This window comes from Octopus bimaculoides, chromosome 1 (assembly GCF_046866305.1).
Source record: "Octopus bimaculoides isolate indiv1 chromosome 1, ASM4686630v1, whole genome shotgun sequence".
Taxonomy (NCBI): Eukaryota; Metazoa; Mollusca; class Cephalopoda; order Octopoda; family Octopodidae; genus Octopus; species Octopus bimaculoides.
In genome coordinates, this window is record NC_142928.1 from 116,276,759 (window position 1) to 116,294,993 (window position 18,235).

General features: G+C 37.3%; 1 protein-coding gene across 50 annotated transcripts in view; it reads right to left on the reverse strand.

The window, feature by feature from the left end:
- LOC128248352 (uncharacterized) overlaps window positions 1-18,235 on the reverse strand; it is a 174,164-nt gene that overhangs the window by 149,014 nt on the left and 6,915 nt on the right. For all 50 annotated transcript variants that reach the window (XM_089356680.1, XM_089356635.1, XM_089356467.1 and 47 more), the window contains exons 3-8: window positions 17,038-17,103; window positions 13,641-13,718; window positions 10,853-10,930; window positions 7,916-7,993; window positions 1,529-1,606; window positions 177-254 (exon numbers count right to left, since the gene is read on the reverse strand). In XM_089356680.1, the coding sequence (XP_089212806.1) occupies window positions 177-254; window positions 1,529-1,606; window positions 7,916-7,993; window positions 10,853-10,930; window positions 13,641-13,718; window positions 17,038-17,103 (456 nt within the window). The remainder of the gene's footprint in view (window positions 1-176; window positions 255-1,528; window positions 1,607-7,915; window positions 7,994-10,852; window positions 10,931-13,640; window positions 13,719-17,037; window positions 17,104-18,235) is intronic.

Here is an 18,235-nt window from a genome sequence, read left to right on the forward strand (position 1 = left end):
TGTATGTATGTATGTCTGTCTGTCTGTATGTATGTATGTATGTATGTATGCATGCATGCATGTATGTATATGTGCATGTGTATGTATGTATGTATGTATGTATGTATGTAGGTAGGTATACATGAATGTATGTATGCATGCATGTATGTATGTATACATGCATGCATAATTCATACCTGGTGTCTCTAGGTTCAAATTCTCCGTCTCTTCGGCCTCAGACTCGAACTCGTCTGATATCATATCCTCCTCGAATTCTAAAAATGGAATAGAGAAAACCTTTTAAATAATATTTTATTTTAAAATATTTAGTTTTCAATGCAATTTCAGTATTTTTGACGCAAAACAAAAACCAATCACAATCGTACAATGCATTTGACATACGATTTTAAAATCTCTACTGCACGTGAAAATATGAGAATATTTATGAACAACCACTTCGAAATTTGCCGCTTCTTAACTTGATAAACATGTTTATAATAATTATTGCAACACTTGGTTATCTTATCGAATACTTCACTAACAATCTTGAATGTCTAGGATTTTCCTGTAAACAAAGCGACCACCTTACATATAACATACAAATACAAGTTGAAAGCTGATCAATAGAATTATAAAAACTGTAGTGAGAGATAAATTCATACACTTCTCATTGTTGTAATCCAGATTCAAGCATTGCAGTTTGTGATGACGGCCAGGTTCTTCTCTCCTACTGAGGAAGGCTAAAGATCCAGAAACACATCTCTCCCTTGCCTCCACCTGAGAGGATAGGAGTCTGATAGAGGACAACATTGAGCGGAAATTTTTTCCTCCATGGTAAGATACAGCCATTCATAGAAAATATTTGACATACGAATTTTAAAATCTCTAGTGCACGTGAAAAGATGAGAATATTTATGAACGAGTACTTCGAAATCTGCAGCTTTTTAACCTGATAAAATTACCAAATGTTTACAAATAATCTTTGCAACTTTTGGCTGTATTAGTGAATACTTCATTGACGATTTAGAAGGTCTAGAATATTTTTGCAAGGTTATCATGTAACATATACTTGTACGAAGGTAAAGCTGCAAAATTTTCTTTTATCACATCGTGTCACTAATTGAACGAGGAAGAAGACAGCGAAATCGGATAAGATATTTGAGAAACAATATTTTTATTCTGTTCGTACACAAAAAGCAACACTGTCGAAACATCGAGATAGTTTGAATGCTATTGTTCTTGGTATGATTGTAGTGTTGCTGTTCACTGAGGCTATTGTCAACTAGGGTCAGCTGTTGGTCATCTCCTTAAAGTGTCTGTCAATGCACTGTCGAGTAGCTTAGATGTTCTGAATATATACTGATGGATGTATGTATGTCCCTAAGTATATATATATATATATATATATATATATATATATATATATATATATATATATACCTACATACACTCAACATACATATGTATGTATGCGCGTGCGTGCGTGTCTGTGTGCCTACATGCATATATGCAGTGTAAAAGTGCGAATGTATGTATATATAATTCATACCTGGTGTATCCAGTTCTAAATCCTCCGTCTCTTCGGCCTCAGACTCTAACTCTTCTGGTATCATATCCTCCTCGAATTCTAGAGAAGTGGAAAGGAGACTCTGATATAAAGTTTTAGCATTAAAGATTTAAATATTTTATGCCATTTGAATATTTTTGACGCAAAAGAAGAACCATGAACAATCGTACAAAGCATTTGATATACAGATTTTAAAACCGCTACTGCACGTGAAAATGTGAGAATTACTTCGTAATCTGAAGTTTTTCAACATCATAAAATCTCCACATTTTCTAATAATTATTTCAACACTCGGTTATCTTATTGAACACTGACGATTTGAATCTCTAGGATTTTTCCTGCAGACAAAGCGACCGCATAACATATATCTTACGAATACAAGTTGTAAGCACGCGCGTATGTGTCAAACCTGTCCAGTCGATGACCATTTCTTGATATCGTGTGTAGAGCATTGGAGAGATGGTACTCCTTGTTTAACACCCATTCCAAATAGGACTCTCACTGCTGACAATTGCAGGACTATATCAGTGGTGCATCTAAAGTTCGCATTCTGGAACTCTTTAGTGTACTGCGATTCTAAACACATGTATGAATGTGTGTATATACACATGTGTGTATGTGTGTGTGTGTGTGTGTGTGTGTGTGTTTGTACATATGTATATATATATATATATATATATATATATATATATATAGAGAGAGAGAGAGAGAGAGAGAGAGAGAGAGAGAGAAAGGGTAAACCCCTTCAGTCGTGAAGTTACCCTCCAAGGCACAAGTCTGGGCAAGGTTGTTTATGGAAGACCAACAGTCGCCCATGCATTCCAGTCTCCCCTCTCCATGCCACCGTTATCCATGGGAAAGGCAAAAGCCGATACAGCATGGCACCAGTGACGTCACAACTCATTTCTACAGCTGAGTGAATTAGTGCAATGTGAAACTTTAGGTTAGTTCAATATATTTGTAATATATTTTAACTTCTAAAGGCAAAAGCATTGCATTTTACTGTGGAGAAAAATTCTCACCCAAGGTAAAATGTTTGTAAACACCTTATCTGTTCAGTGTTGCCCTTGTACGCATTTCTGGATCTTTGCTCTTCCTCACTAGGAGATACTGAAGTGAGATAACCCATGGCAGATTACCTACGGCTTTATAATCGGATATCTTAGAATGGTTAATATCAGTGACTGACCTAAGTTCCCAGAGCCATCCGGAGCCATCCGGAGCCATCCGGAGCCATCCGGAGCCATCCGGTAGGACAAATATAGTAGCGTTACTACTACTAAAGCTTTATAATCTTCTCAGGGTTATCTCTCTGACTGAAGAAGGGTAAAAATCTAGAAAATTATCTAGATGTCCGATAGGGGACAGATCAGATAAAGTGTTTTCACACCTTTTACCATAAACGAGAATTTTTGTCTCCAGTGGTTTTGCCTTTAGAATTTAAAATTTGTGTGTAAGTTTGTGTGTGTGTTTGTGTGTGTGTCACTATATTAGTGCGCACGTGTGTATGTATGGATGCATATATGTACATATATGTATCTGTCCAGTCGATGACCATTTCTTGATATCGTGTGTAGAGCATTGGAGAGATGGTACTCCTTGTTTAACACCCATTCCAAATAGGACTCTCACTGCTAACAATTGCAGGACTATATCAGTGGTGCATCTAAAGTTCGCATTCTGGAACTCTTTAGTGTACTGCGATTCTAAACACATGTATGAATGTGTGTATATACACATGTGTGTATGTGTGTGTGTGTGTGTGTGTGTGTGTGTGTTTGTACATATGTATATATATATATATATATATATATATATATATATATATATATATAGAGAGAGAGAGAGAGAGAGAGAGAGAAAGGTGCGAAAAGATGTTATTATTGCTGGAGCCAGTTCTAAGCGAAGTCGTGATTGAGCAGATTTCGTTGATCACGTGGGTAATATTCCAGCGAATTGCGACATCAAATATAGTGATCGGATTGCAGAATATTCCCGCTACATATCTTACAAATTCAAGTTGTAAGCAGGTTAGTATTATAATAAAGACTTTACTGGGAGACAGATATATACGCTTCTCGTTGGTGTAATCTAAATTCAAGCATTGCAGTTTGTTGATAACCACTAGATTTTCATTTGTAAATATACAACGATAGAGAAACACAGAAAAAACACACGTACATGTAATATAATCAACCATTACACATATTTTTGCATAAATACTCACCAGAATACAGAAATGCATGCTTTCGAATAATTATATATAATTGTGTGTGTGTGTGTGTGTGTGTGTGTGTGTGTGTGTGTGTGTGTGTGTGTGTGTGAGCGTTTGTGTGGGTTTGTGTTTGTGTGTGGTTTCGGTGATGAGTGCTAGTAACTCACTGTTCATACCTACAAACCTGTCCAGTCGATGACCATTTATAGGCACCGTGCGTACAGCTGTGAAGAGATGACACTCCTTGTTTAAAACCCATCCCAATTGCAGGACTATATTAGTGGTGCATCCACAGTTCGCATACTAGAACTCTTTGATGTATTGCGACTCTGCACCTTGCATTTCCAGAGATTTCAGCAATGTCTTCAACTCGACGCTATAGAAGGCATTTTCGTAGTCGACAAAAGCGATGTACAGAAGCAGTTTATATTCTTTTGCCTGTTGTATAATCTTTGTTAGAATGAATATGTGATCCATCACATTGTAGTTTTAACAGAAAGTCGCTTGTTTCCTCGGCTGTTTCAATAATCTGGTGAATATGACTTTGTAAGCACATTACAGAGTTGAGACAAGAAGTTTATTGGGCGATAGTTTCATAAATATTCGTTATCATTCTTCTTACGAAGCAAGATGGCATTCAGCTCTTGACTCAGCGAGAGTAATTTTACCCTCTTTCACACAGAAATTGAGGTGTAAAACGCGGATTTCACTCTGCTTTTCACCTCCGTACCTTAACATCTTCGTCGTTGTTGTTATGCCATCTTTTCCTGGAAATTTGTCTCCTTTCATTTGACCGCTCCGAAGAGGTAGCACTTCTTCCAGAATTTGAGACGGTAGAGGATCGTGCTTCACTCATAGTTTAAAAAGTTTGGTCAGTTTTAGAACCCGCAACAGACTGCATGAAGACAAAAGACATGCCGTCGAAAAACATAGAACAAAGCGGAATAGAAATGAAAAGCGATGAAACTGAGGGTATAAATGAGTGCGTCTGCTTATTGCCCACATTAGATATGCACCGAGATATGGCCGCTAAGCTCTTGAAGAGAGTAAGGATAAATTTATATAGGGGGATACTTGATAAAATTTAGCTACTTGAAATGTTCAAAGTATGTTGTTTCCAATATGGCATCATAGCCAAACTACAGTGGCCATTTTTGAAATACTATTTGGCATGATGCGGGTGGAGGCAATGGAGAGACAGCCCGTCTGAATCTCAAGATATCTAAGCTTCGCCTACTAATTTCATCAGTGCTGAAAGAATTCAAGGCCACCAAGGCAAAAGCAATCAACACATTGCTTATCTGTGAAGGTGAGGAAGTCAGGTATGACAGCAAGATTATAAAATGTTGTAGAATGCGGAATTTCTAGGAAATTGTAAAGAAAACGGAATCATATGGGAAATGTCAGGAAATTTTTGGAGTAGTCTGACGGGGAACGCTACATCTTGAACACTACAGTACCAAGAGGTGGAAATACACCAATGCCAGTGACAAGAGAGTCATCATGTTGCAAGGGATCCGCGATTGAGAGGAAAAGTATCACTGTATACAGAGAGTAGGACTTGCCCGCAAGAGGCAATGGCTACGGTGGGACTAAGCACTGGAACACCCGCTGTCTTAGAGGAAACTCTGGAATACTGACCAGGGAAAATTCTCTTTCCACCCATGTAACTTTACTAATCTCGTACCAGCAATAAACAACTTTAGACACATCATCCAAGTAGTGTGGAGCAACACTTGCACTGAGGAAGCGGGAGAGGTCGTTATGTAACGTGACAGGACAAGCTGCTTTCACAAATTTTCAAATGGACAGGCATGAAATGTGTTAAAGCTAACAAACAGTAACCACCACACAAGATTTTCATGTTCTGAAAGAAAGACTACACCTTAGTTAAAATCAGTAGATGACTTGCGGTCTATTTTCCATCCAACCTCAGATTGGAAAACGAAAGTCAACTTGAAGAGGAGACTCGTCTTTCCAGAAGGATTACTGTTGATGACACTTCAACCACACATGTTTCTGCTCTCTAAAAATGTGATACAATCATCATGGTTGAACTTACAGCGCCCTGGATGGGCTGCTTACATATTTCTCGCAAAATATTTGTATGCGGCATGCTTTGCCCCATACAAATATTTACTTTACCTATGCATATATATATATATATATATATATATATATATATATATATATATATGATATATATAAAATATACATATATATATATCAGGTCATCCCATAAGTTCTGTCTGATTTTACCTTCTTTTTAAATTAAATGTCTAATGGAATTTAAAATTATTTTCATGCATTTGTGTACATTTAAACTAATTAAATATTATTTTACAGAATAATAGAATTAAAATTTCTTTGATTAAAACACTTTCTAACATGGAAGTATCCAAAGAGCATTTAAGGCACATAATGCTTTATGAGTACAAAAAAGGAAACTCTGCAGTCGAAGCGACTCGAAACATAAACTCAGTTTATAGGAAAGAATGCTTGAATGAAAGAACTTGCAGAAGATGGCTTGCAAAATTCAGAAGTGGAGATTTCATCCTTGAAGATGAAGATCGAACAGGACGTCCAGTTGAGTTTGATGATAAGCTCCTTGAGGCATTACTTGAAGAAAATCCTGCATTATCAGTTGAAGAATTGGCAATAAAGCTTAGTTCAAACTATACAACTGTTCATCGTCATCTTCAACAACTTGGAAAGTTTCCTAAACTTGGAAAATGGGTGCCTCATGAATTGTCCGAAAGCAACTGTAAATCCCGAGTTGACATCTGCTCTTCTCTCCATTCTCGCGAAATTATTTCACCCTTATTGGATAGAATTGTGACTGGTGACGAAAAATGGATCTTCTATCGAAATGTTAAACGTCGTAAACAGTGGCTTAGTAAAAGGGAAAAGCTCAATCACAACCGAGAAGGGAAACTTCATGGGGAAATGGTTCTTCTCTCTATCTGGTGGGATTGCAAAGGAGTAATTCACTTTGAATTGTTACCACCTAATGCAACAATCAATGCTCAAGTCTACTGTCAGGAATTAGAGCGTTTGAACCAAGCTTTGAAGAAAAAAAGACCCACTTTAGTGAATCGAAAAGGAGTGATGTTTCATCAGGACAATGCGCGACCCCACACTGCAAATATCATATCACAGAAGATCGAAGAGCTTGGTTGGGAAAAAATTCCTCATCCACCTTATTCTCCCGACCTTGCTCCTTCAGACTACCATTTGTTTCGTAGTTTACAGAATCATTTGGGGGGCATAACTTTCGCAAGCCAGGAGGAGGTCGAAACTGACATTTCTGAGTTCATTGCTTTGAAACCAAAAGAGTTTTACATTGATGGGATTAAAAAGCTTGTAAATAGATGGAAGGAAGTCATAGATAATCAGGGAAAATACATTGATGATTAAATTTCAATTAGATATAACATTTGATTACTTGTTTTCTTTATTCAAAATTCGGACAGAACTTATGGGATGACCTGATGTATATATTGAAAAAATATTTTGAAAAGAAGTAAGAAATTATAGAATAATGAAGGAACCCAAACAAATAAACGAAAATACCAATGTTTAAGATGATACACAGTGGCGGACTGGCCAGGTTGCGAGCTTGCCCGATGGCAAGTGAGCCCCTGCGCCATTAGAATCCATATATGGGGGACCATCTCCTCAAGTTTGAGAATTTTTTATTCACTCCTGGAAGAATGCATTAATTATTTCAGCCTAGCTGTGTTTGTAGACAGTTGAAAAGAATACATTTAACAAACAAAAAAAATTAAATGATAGCATTGTAGTTGCGGGTGGGCCCCCTTAGGCCGCCACTGGATACACACTATTACAACTAAGACAGTGAAAAGATCACCATAAGAGGGCAGTATTAATCAATTCGGTCAACAAACCCCACTCTATAGCAGCTGACCACCTGATGGGTTCAGAATTTATTGAGGAGAGTTACCTCTTGAATGAAATAGAACAAAAAGATGTACTACCATCCTTAAATCGGCTGAATGAATGGCAAATAAATCCAGCACCACCACACACACCTCCATCCCCATATTACTACCATTTCTTCCTGTACTCTCATCACCTACCTCCCCCTACCAAGTACATATATGTATCTGTAAATATGCAAACGCAATTCATACCTAGTGTCTCCAGTTCAGAATTCTCTGTCTCCTCAGCCTCAGGTTCTAACTCGTCTGGTATCGTATCCTCTTCGAATTCTAGAAAATTGAAATGGAGGAAAGTTATTATTCGAAGTTTTAATACTAAATATTTAAAGATCTTTTTCTTTTTGTTATTTGAATATTTGCCTTCATACTGGTAAGAAGGGATTCACATCCCTCTGATACATCCAATAATGCAGTATCACCTGATGAAATGAATCAATGATGATGATGAACCAGATGCCCGCTCAAAATCATGTAATTTGTGGAAACGCGCGAAAGGATGTATTAAATATTTGTAAATTCCATCCCAGAATTATATATATATCCTATTATATATATTCTACATTATATAGATATAACCATGATGCGACCCCGAAAAACTGACTTACTAGTCAGTATCATTAGACGGTAGTCGGCAAGTTGAAATAGGACCTTTATTTGCATACCCTAACGTTACCATAAACGAATTTAAAGGTATATATATATATATATATATATATATATATATATATATATATACATACACATAGGGTGCGGTGAATAAATTGACATCCAAATTATGCAAAAATGAAAATAACACTAACAACTCATTTTAACAGATATATTTACCAAAATTGCATAAAAATATCTTGAAATGCTAAAGAGTAAATTTATTCAATAAAATCGCCATTGGCTTCAACTACTGCCTCCAGATGACTTCGGAATTTCCTGCATCTCTTCTGGACGGTCCATAATACTGCCATAATCCTTGCCTTCAGTTCATCTTTGGTGTTGCAAGGAGTTTTGTTGGTCTCTCACTCAACTGCACCCCACACATAATTATCAAGGGACTTGCAGTCTGGGGAGTTAGGTGGCCAGATGTTAGGGGTGATGTGGTCGCATAAATTGTCTGACAGCCATGACTAGGTTCTCCTGCTTGTGTGGCATGGTGCAGAGTTTTGTTGCCAGACATAGAGTCTTCTAGCAGCCACCATCTTGACCCAGGGCAGCACTACCTTCCCCAAGCACTTGATGTAGCTCTCTGTGTTGAGTGTGAGACCATGTGGGAAGATGAATGGAGTCATGACGTCATCACTAGTGATCATTCCAAACGCCATGATATGATTGGATGTTTGATTGTTATCACTCTCGGTACATGTTTTGGGGACACAAAAAGCCAACGGTAGTTCTGTGTGTTCACCATCTGATCCTGGATAGATCTGCATAAAATTAAGACTAGCAAACGACAACCGCCACCCAGAGTGTCAGATTACTAAAGGAAGATGACAAGGCTACTAAGACGATAGCAACACTTGGAGACCCGCATTCTATTTCTCACTACCTAAAGAAATCCAAATAACAGTACTTGGTCAATGAAACATTTGTCAACGGATGACATGCGGCTTCGTGCCGTACGAAGTCGGCCACCGCAGCTTTTCAAATAGCCCGGTTCACTATTTCCTGTTGGAGGTTGGTCTGGAACGCAAACAAAGAAGCAAAGAATATATTTGTGTGTGTATATATATATATATATATATATATATATATATATATATGTGTGTGTGTGCGTGTGTATGTAAACATATACATTTATAAATACACACACACACACACACACACAAACACACACACATCAGGTTGGTGCAAAGGTAATGGCCGATGTTTTAGAAAACAGTTTTAGACAGTATTTTTTTAAATTGTAGCTCTTGCAATGTTTTAAGAATATAACTCAGTAATTTATACATTTTCCTTTCAGATTCTAATTGTATTGGTCATAATCTTCTGCTATATTCACACCCATGTTCCTCCTATCTAAAGACCACATTAGACATGTCTTCCTCTATGAGTTTCATAAAGGTTTCAATGCAAGCACAACAGCAAAGTCTTTTCAGAGAGTTTATGGGGATGATGTAGTGAGTGAAAGAAGCTGCAGGAGATAGGTTCCGCTTCAGAAGTAGGGACTTGAGTTTGAAAGACGAGCCAAAAGAAGTCGTTCAAAACAACTTGATTCTGAATAGTTGGAAGCTGTTGTCACAGAAAATCCAACCGCTACTTGTAGAGAACTTGCAGAACAGTTTAACGTAGCTCGTACAACTGTTCTATCTCAACTGAAAAGGATCGCAAAGGTTTTAGTGGTTGAAAATGGGTCTCCAGAGAATCTGCAACAGCGTGTTGTTTGTTGTCAGTCATTGCTTTCACGACATCTTAAGAAACCATTTTTCGGGAGGCTTGTTACAGGTGATGAGAAGTGGATTCTTTACCATTACATTAAACGTCAGCGATTGTGGATCAGTCGAAGAGAAAGACCTGCTCAACAACCAAGAAGAGGACTTCATTCAAGGAAGATCACGTTGAGTGTATGGTGGGATATTGAAGGAATTGTTCATTACGAACTGTTAGGCAACAATCAAAGAATTGCTGTTAATCTCTACCATGATCAACTTCATCGTTTGAAAGCTTTGATCAGAAAGCAACCTTGTTTAATCAACAGAAAGGGTGTCATCTTCCACCATGATAGTCCTTGTTTGGGATGTTGCTTCATCCTTCATATTCTCCAGACCTTGCTCCTTCTGATTATCACTTGTTTTGGGGACTACATAACCATTTGAATGGTCTTAGGTTGACATCAAGGGAAGAGGTTGGAAATAAGTTGGATTCATATTTCGCATCAAAACCTAAGCAATTTTACAAGTGTGGCATTTATAAGCTTGTTGACAGATGGAATGAAGTTCTAGAAATCAATGATCTTTTAATAGAGACCTTAAAATCGGCTACTACCTTTGCACCAACCTGATTGATATATATATATACATAAATACATACATACATAAATGCATACGTATGTATGTACGTGTGTGTGTGTGTGTGTGTGTGTGTGTGTGTGTATGTGTGTGTGTGTGTGTGCGTGTGTGTGTGTGTGTGTGTAGTTCATACCTGGTGTCTCCAGCTTTAAATTCTCTGTCTCCTCACCCTCAGTCTCAAACTCATCTGATATCATATTCTCCTCGAACTCTAGAGAAATAAAAAGGGAGAAACCATTTGTATAAAATGTTAATATTAAATATTTTAAGTGTTTTATACTTTTAGAATATTTGTGAGGCAATGCAAAAATCATTCACAATAACACAACGCATATCTCTTCCTTAACGGGTAAATACAAGAATATTTATGAACAAGTACTTCAAAATCTACAGCTTCTTTAGCTTGATAAAATCGCCACACATTTAAAAATAATTATTACAGCACTTGGTTTTCTTATTGAACCCTTCTTTGGCAGCTTTGAGCGTCTATGATTTTTCTGCAAGCAAGGTGTTCACATAAAATATGCCTACATAAAATACATCTATTTTCAACTGATATCTGTAAGATACCAGTTAAAAGTAGATACGAAAAATAATAAAGACTCTACTGAGAGATAAATTCATACATTTTCGTTGATGTATTCAAATTCAAGCATTGTATTTTTACCTTTTAACATTTAAACTACCACTTCTTCTCAACTATAAAAACACATATTTAAAGACAGAAAAAACACATGCATGCATTCAATCAACCATTACAGGCATTTATGTATAAATACTTACCTGCGTACGTACATGCATGCTTTCACACATGTAATTTATGTATGTATGTATATATATATATATATATATATATATATATATATATATATATATATACATATGTACACATGCATGCATGTATGTATGTATGTATGTATATGTATGTGAATGCACGTAAGTATATATAAACATATATATATATACACACAAACACACTGTGATAAGGTGCTATGTCCGGATTGTCGGCAGCCAGTGGTTTGAAGTTCACCAGGAGAACATACCTCTGGTGACTGCAATAAGACAATTCGTATTACCTGTTAATAAATACTGCAGATTGATAGAGAATGTGAAGTTTTTCACGAAGATAGAGCTGGCAATTACGGGCGCTGCGTGAATAAGGTGGTTTCCTGTCAATGATGGTCCATTTGATGCTGAGCGTCTTATCCTAGAAGTCACGGATCCTCCAGAGGAATCAAGACAAAGAAGTCGAATTCTCTCAATCCCTGCATCTGATCGAGTGCATGTGCTGTGTGTATCAGCCAAATCATTGGCTGTCATGTCCATGTAGTGCCTTGTAATGACATTGGATGGTGTGAGAGTGCCTCTGTAGACTTACAGCCCTCGAGAGGCAAGATCCTCCTAGAGGGAAGCCGGTAGGGTTTAGGCAGTTGCAGGTTGGGGTTGGGGGTTGTAAGAGTGTATGTTTGTGTCCGTAGTAGCGTGACCCTCCTTGACTAATGGCAGCCTATCTTTCGGTAGCCATCTTGGACTTCTTGGATCCCCCCATTCAGCGTCCCAGAAGCCTGAAAGAGTCGGGTTCCGTTAGGAGCCAGCGAAAGTTGAAGTAGCACAGAACCGAACCAAACTGAAATATAGGAGAATTGATTTGGAAGACGAAAATGCAGTTGTGTCATAAAATGAAATGTTGCATTAAAAAATACGATTCTGGGTAGTTTTAATAGTCATTCTGTCATCAGAACATCCGATTTGACAATACTACGCAGTTAACTCTTACTCCATCCTCCCTTCCTTCTCCTCTCTATTTTTCCTCTCTGTCTTCCTCTCATCTATTTATCCTGAGTTATCTGTACATCCCTGTTTAAAGAAATAGATTAGTTTGTAGCAATGTCCGATCATTGTTTTATAGCCCGTTGACCTCTAAAATCTTCGTCGGTTAAAGATTGCTAGCACTCGGTGTGTTTTCACTCTCTTCAATGATGCATAACTGAGAAGGTCAATCCACATCTTGTGGTATTTTTTTCTCTGAGCCAAATTTTTAGTCACCTGAGGAAAATAGTCTTTCGATTACATAATCGAACTATTCATCAATAAAAATGCGTTTGGAATAGCATCTTTAAATTTTACATTATTTATTGATTTACTCGTATCCCCGATCCTTTATTTTTAAGTTAGCTTTGTATCTTTTTATCTTATTGGTACCTTTTCCTTCAATATATGTATTTTTTATATACTGTTGCTACATTAATCTATAAATATTGTTCTTAATTATTAATCCTAAAATTTTAAATCCTCCTTACTGTTGGGCATCTATTTCTAGCATTTTAGCTCTCATTAATGGTTGGTAAACCACAGCAGCAAAGCTCTTCCTAACCACCCAAGACCGATATTTATCTATTTAGCTTTGGTCTCCCTACGTCCATTTGATTACTCTTACCCCCCACCCTCCTCGATAGCCTACCTTCATAATATGTCAATTGCTTTATTTCTCTTTGACTTTGTCATTCCCTATGACCTTTCACCCTGACACTACCGTGTGTGTGTGTGTGTGTGTGTGTTTGTGTGTGCGCGCGTGTGTGTATGCGCATGTGTGCGTGTATGTATGTACTTCGAAATTCGCAGGTTCTTTATCTTGATTAAAAATACACATTACAAATAATTACTACTACATTTTGATATGTGAATGCTTCAGTAACAATTTTGAAAAGTCACCATTTTTCTCAAAGATATTATCTTGTTGCATAAATCTTACGAATACAATGTTTCTACGTAGGTTCTTATGTATGTAGTATGTACACATTCATATATATACATATAGACACACACACATGGTGCGGTTCTTTGTATGAGTATACGAATGTGTGTCTCACTGTGTCTCTATATGTATGCACATGTTTTGTGTGTGCATGTATAACACATACCTGACATTTCCATTCCTGTATCTCGAATCGACTCGGTCTCAAGCGTCATCGTCTCAGGTATAATACTCTCGTCCGTTTCTACATAAATAAATGGAAGAGACATATTATTACAAATGCTATAATACCTAATGTTTAATGTATTTTTCTTATTTCTTTTTTCTTTTACTTGTTTTAATAATTTGACTGTGGCCATGCTGGAGCACCGCCTTTAGTCGAACAAATCGACCCAGGATTTATTCTTTGTAAGCCTAGTACTTATTCTCTCGGTTTCTTTTGCCGGACCGCTATGTTAGGGCACGTAAACACGCCAACATCGGTTGTCAAGCAATGGTGGGAGGGGGGACAAACACAGACACACAAATGCATATATATATATATATATATATATATATATATATATACACAGACACACACGCACGCACACACACACACACACACACACACACACACACACACACACACACACACACACACACACACACACACACACACACACATATATACTAATAAAAGTGAAGTCCAATTTTGCTTGCTTGTAATGTTACACAGCCAAACTGGCACATAATGGGAAAATACTATGAATTAAGTTGCCCCTAAAATGTTAATACGAACAGAATACAATAAGTTTCGCGTAAATCGGACCAGTAGTTATTGTGATATTCGGGGTTTGGGGGTATAAATACCCAAAACGGTGCATAATGGGAAAATATTCCGAATATAACTTCATCCTGAAAGAGAAGAAATTCTAACCTTTCGATTAGACACAGTGATTTGACAACGAAAAAATACGATTTGTTTTTTACAGTAAATGATTCTATTTTCGCTTTTATTAAACACAATACTTTAATCATTTAGAGATATTTTTAAGTGAATGTGATTTCAAAAATGTAAGTTGTTTGTACAGTAAGTATTTATATTTTAGCTTTCTTTAAACAGACGATATTTTAATGCTTTTTGAAATTATTCTCAAGTGAATACCATTACAAAACTTTGTCTTAAAACGAAAATGACTTTAAAAATGCGGTAAATATTTCATAAAAGATCCGTTCGTAACCTCGGTGTGAAATAATTTTTTTCGATAGGTTTTTTACGAATGCATTCAACATATCTCATCTCCAAAGATTTGGCTGCTATTTCTAGCACACGCTGCTACCACGTAACAGCTATTTGCGATAAAGGACCCGAAATACCTGTTACGTAGTAGCAGGGCGTGCAGGAAATAGCAGCCAAATATTTCCTTTTCTGGGTAAGGAGCCGTTTACGCGTGATTTCGATGTCACATTCGTTGAAATAACCAACGGTCACGGGTAGTCTAGTATATGACTCACTACTGACCCTTCCATCTACGCACACATCCAAACACACACACACGGCCACACCCACTCATTCACACTCCTGTTACTATAGCTGCTGGCCTTTCAGAGAGACATTAACACACGCACAAACGCGCGCGCGCACACACACACACACAGATCCTACCACACACACACGCTATCATACTCATACACACAGTTACCACCACATGCACACACGCTACCACGCACACAGACATACACACACATGCAGTTACTGTTGCACACACACGCGCTAGCATACATACACACATATACATACCGACCATCTTCACACTCTCCTGTCCCAGAAAGCACTTTTTCTCCGCCTTCTACTTCCAGTCACTTCTCCTCTTTCTACTTCCGGTCCTTCTTTCCCTTTGGACTTTCCTGTTTATTCTGTTTCCGACGAAGAGCTATACTCGAAACGTAAAACAACAACTCTCTTCTTTCTCCGAGCGTCTTATTAATACATTACTTGTGCTACGACCGCACGTTTGTTTCTTCTTCTTCTTCTTCTTCTTTGTTTTTTGAATTGGCTATATATGTGTATGTGTGTGTATGTATGTATATATACACATGTATATATATGTATGTATGTATATATGTATGTATATATGCTTGTATGCATGTATATATGTATATATACACATGCATATATATGTACGTATGTATATATGTATGTATGCATGTGTGTATGTATGTATGTATGTATGTATGTATGTATGTATGTATGTACATAGGTAATCTCTTGGTTGCTGGAGATATGTATGTTTATACACGTGTACGCTTAAATATATCTACAGATGTGTACTAAAGATTGCTAGATACAGAGATATATACGATAATGTTGTCAGTTTCAACAGAATTGATAAGGAGCATTCTGCCTCACTGGCGGACCTAATATAAAAACTAAAAGACAATGGAATAAAATATAGTATTATTTGGTCCATAACAAATAATGCATACCCGTATGAACCCTTTTCTAGAAATTGCTATTTATGTTCAGAGAAATCCTTATGCATTTTGTTGAATGAAGAGAACTTAATCAACGAATACTCCGAAAGATTAATAAGATGTAACCATAGACCTAAGTACACATTTTCACTATATAACATGAACAATTAATTAATTAATTAATGTGACTATCAATAGCTAGCAAGATTAATTTTTGCTGAAATGTTAAGGTCAATTTAAATTTCCGATTGTTTGTTTTGTTCTATTCTGATCGCATGTATATTTTATGGTTTTATTTAATGGTGTTTTGTCATCGGTGTATCACATTTTACTTGTTTCTTTTATTTTATTTCTGATGCCTTGTACTCTTCTTTTTCTATTGCTTATATGAAAAGAATTCTTCATCGTATCTTATCTATGGAGACGCATAGTTCTCTACAATTAACAAAACGTATTGTTATAGAAATAAACGAAAGGGCAAATCAAAACGAGGTACTTTATGAGAAGTTACCTGAAGAGGCACCTCTGCGCCTACGCTGCACCACGACTCTTTGTACAACATCTCCATCTGCAAAGTACCGGAGCATGATGGGTCGAAACGATCGTAGTGAATGAATAAAATATAGAAGATAGTGAATTCTATTTCCTTTTTATCCTCACTTAAATGTAGATATTCTGTTAGAACAAACTATACTGCGGTAGTTACCACGAGAAAAACTCTCATATTGGCTTTTGGTGCAAAATGCACTCTTGTTAATATCGCTGGCGGGAAGGTAAATCCCCCCCTTACACACACACCTCCAGCAGAGACTACCAGATCATGTGATTTTGACCTTCTTTGGACTTGTCAATGATGGAGGCTTGGCCGCTAGAAATAGCAGTGAATCATCTCCTCACCAGCGATATATAAAATAAGAGCTAGAACAGGCACTGGTGTTGCGATTAGCCAGTGAGCTTGATAAAGAACGTCCGCGTGTAAGTTGGGATGAATATTACCTCTCAATATTAATACTGCCTCTGTCGTTAATATATATCTATTTTCTTTCTCTAATATTTTTATATGTTCATGTGTGTGTGTGTGTGCGTGCGTGTGTGTGTGTAATTCATACCTTCCATCTCCTGTTTCATATCCCGCATCAGCTCGGCTTCAGGCATCTCCTCATTTGACTCATATTCTGCAGAAATAAAATGGATGAAACACATTATTTAAAACTTTAATATTTAATATTTCATGTTTTCATGTTATTGTTTCTAAATTACTGTGACTAAGCAGAAAGACTATGTACACTCAGATGTTCTGCGGATGTGAACATCTCTTCAATAACCACTGTGTAGGAAAATATATAAGGTCAGCTACTTAGAAACCTGCAACTTTTTGTTGATTAAAAATGTTAGCAATAAAAATTATTGAAGCGCATAGGGCGATGAGCTGGCAGAATCGTTAGCACACTTAGCGTCATTTCGTCCTTGCGTTTGTGTTTTCGTTTTGCTAAGGTGAGTAGTGGTGGTGGCGACGGCGGTGGTACTATGGATTTGTCGGTTTTGTGTGTGTGTGGTTTCGGTGATACTATTGTGATTGAGTGATTCGTTCAGAGCTGTTGTAACTTTTTAAAATTTTATATTATCTTTTTCTTTTCTTTTATTTGCTTAGCTAGTCCTCCACCTTCCAAGATATTTTCACGTCGGAAAGATTCTATGCAGGAGAAGGTAAATTTGCATGTGTGTCCATGTATGTATACTTAAAAAGAGGAGCTAGAGAGAGAGCCATAGGGAGGGAATTATCTTGGATATTTTCCTGAGTGGTGGGTTTTGGTTCTGTTGCTGTGGGTGTCCTTCTGGCTATTGTTGATCTTGCTGTTTCTACGAGCCTTGGTGTTGATGTTGCTACAGTTGTTCTTGTTCCCTTCTATGCTGGTGCTCTTGTACTCTGTTGGCGCTGTGCTGTCGACTGTAGTGGAGAACATCTCTTTCCTGCATTTTATTGAGAACAGAAAGCTCTCAATCTGTCCTCCGAACCACTCTGGTGGTATCTTGGCTTTTTGTCCTCAACCACAACGCGCATCTCCATATATTTTCCACCTCCTTCGGTTACATCTGCAGGAGGATCTCCACTGTAGTCCCAGATCAAAACTCCATCTCCGTTCGTTTCACTTCGAAGGACCTGTTACTGCTTTTCAAAGTGATACAGGGCGGGGGAATGGTAATCGCATTTGGTGGAAGTTGAACTCAGAATGTAAAGTCGGAACAAACGCCGCTGAGCACTTTGTCCGGCGTGTCAACGATTCTGCGAGCTTGGCAAATAATAAT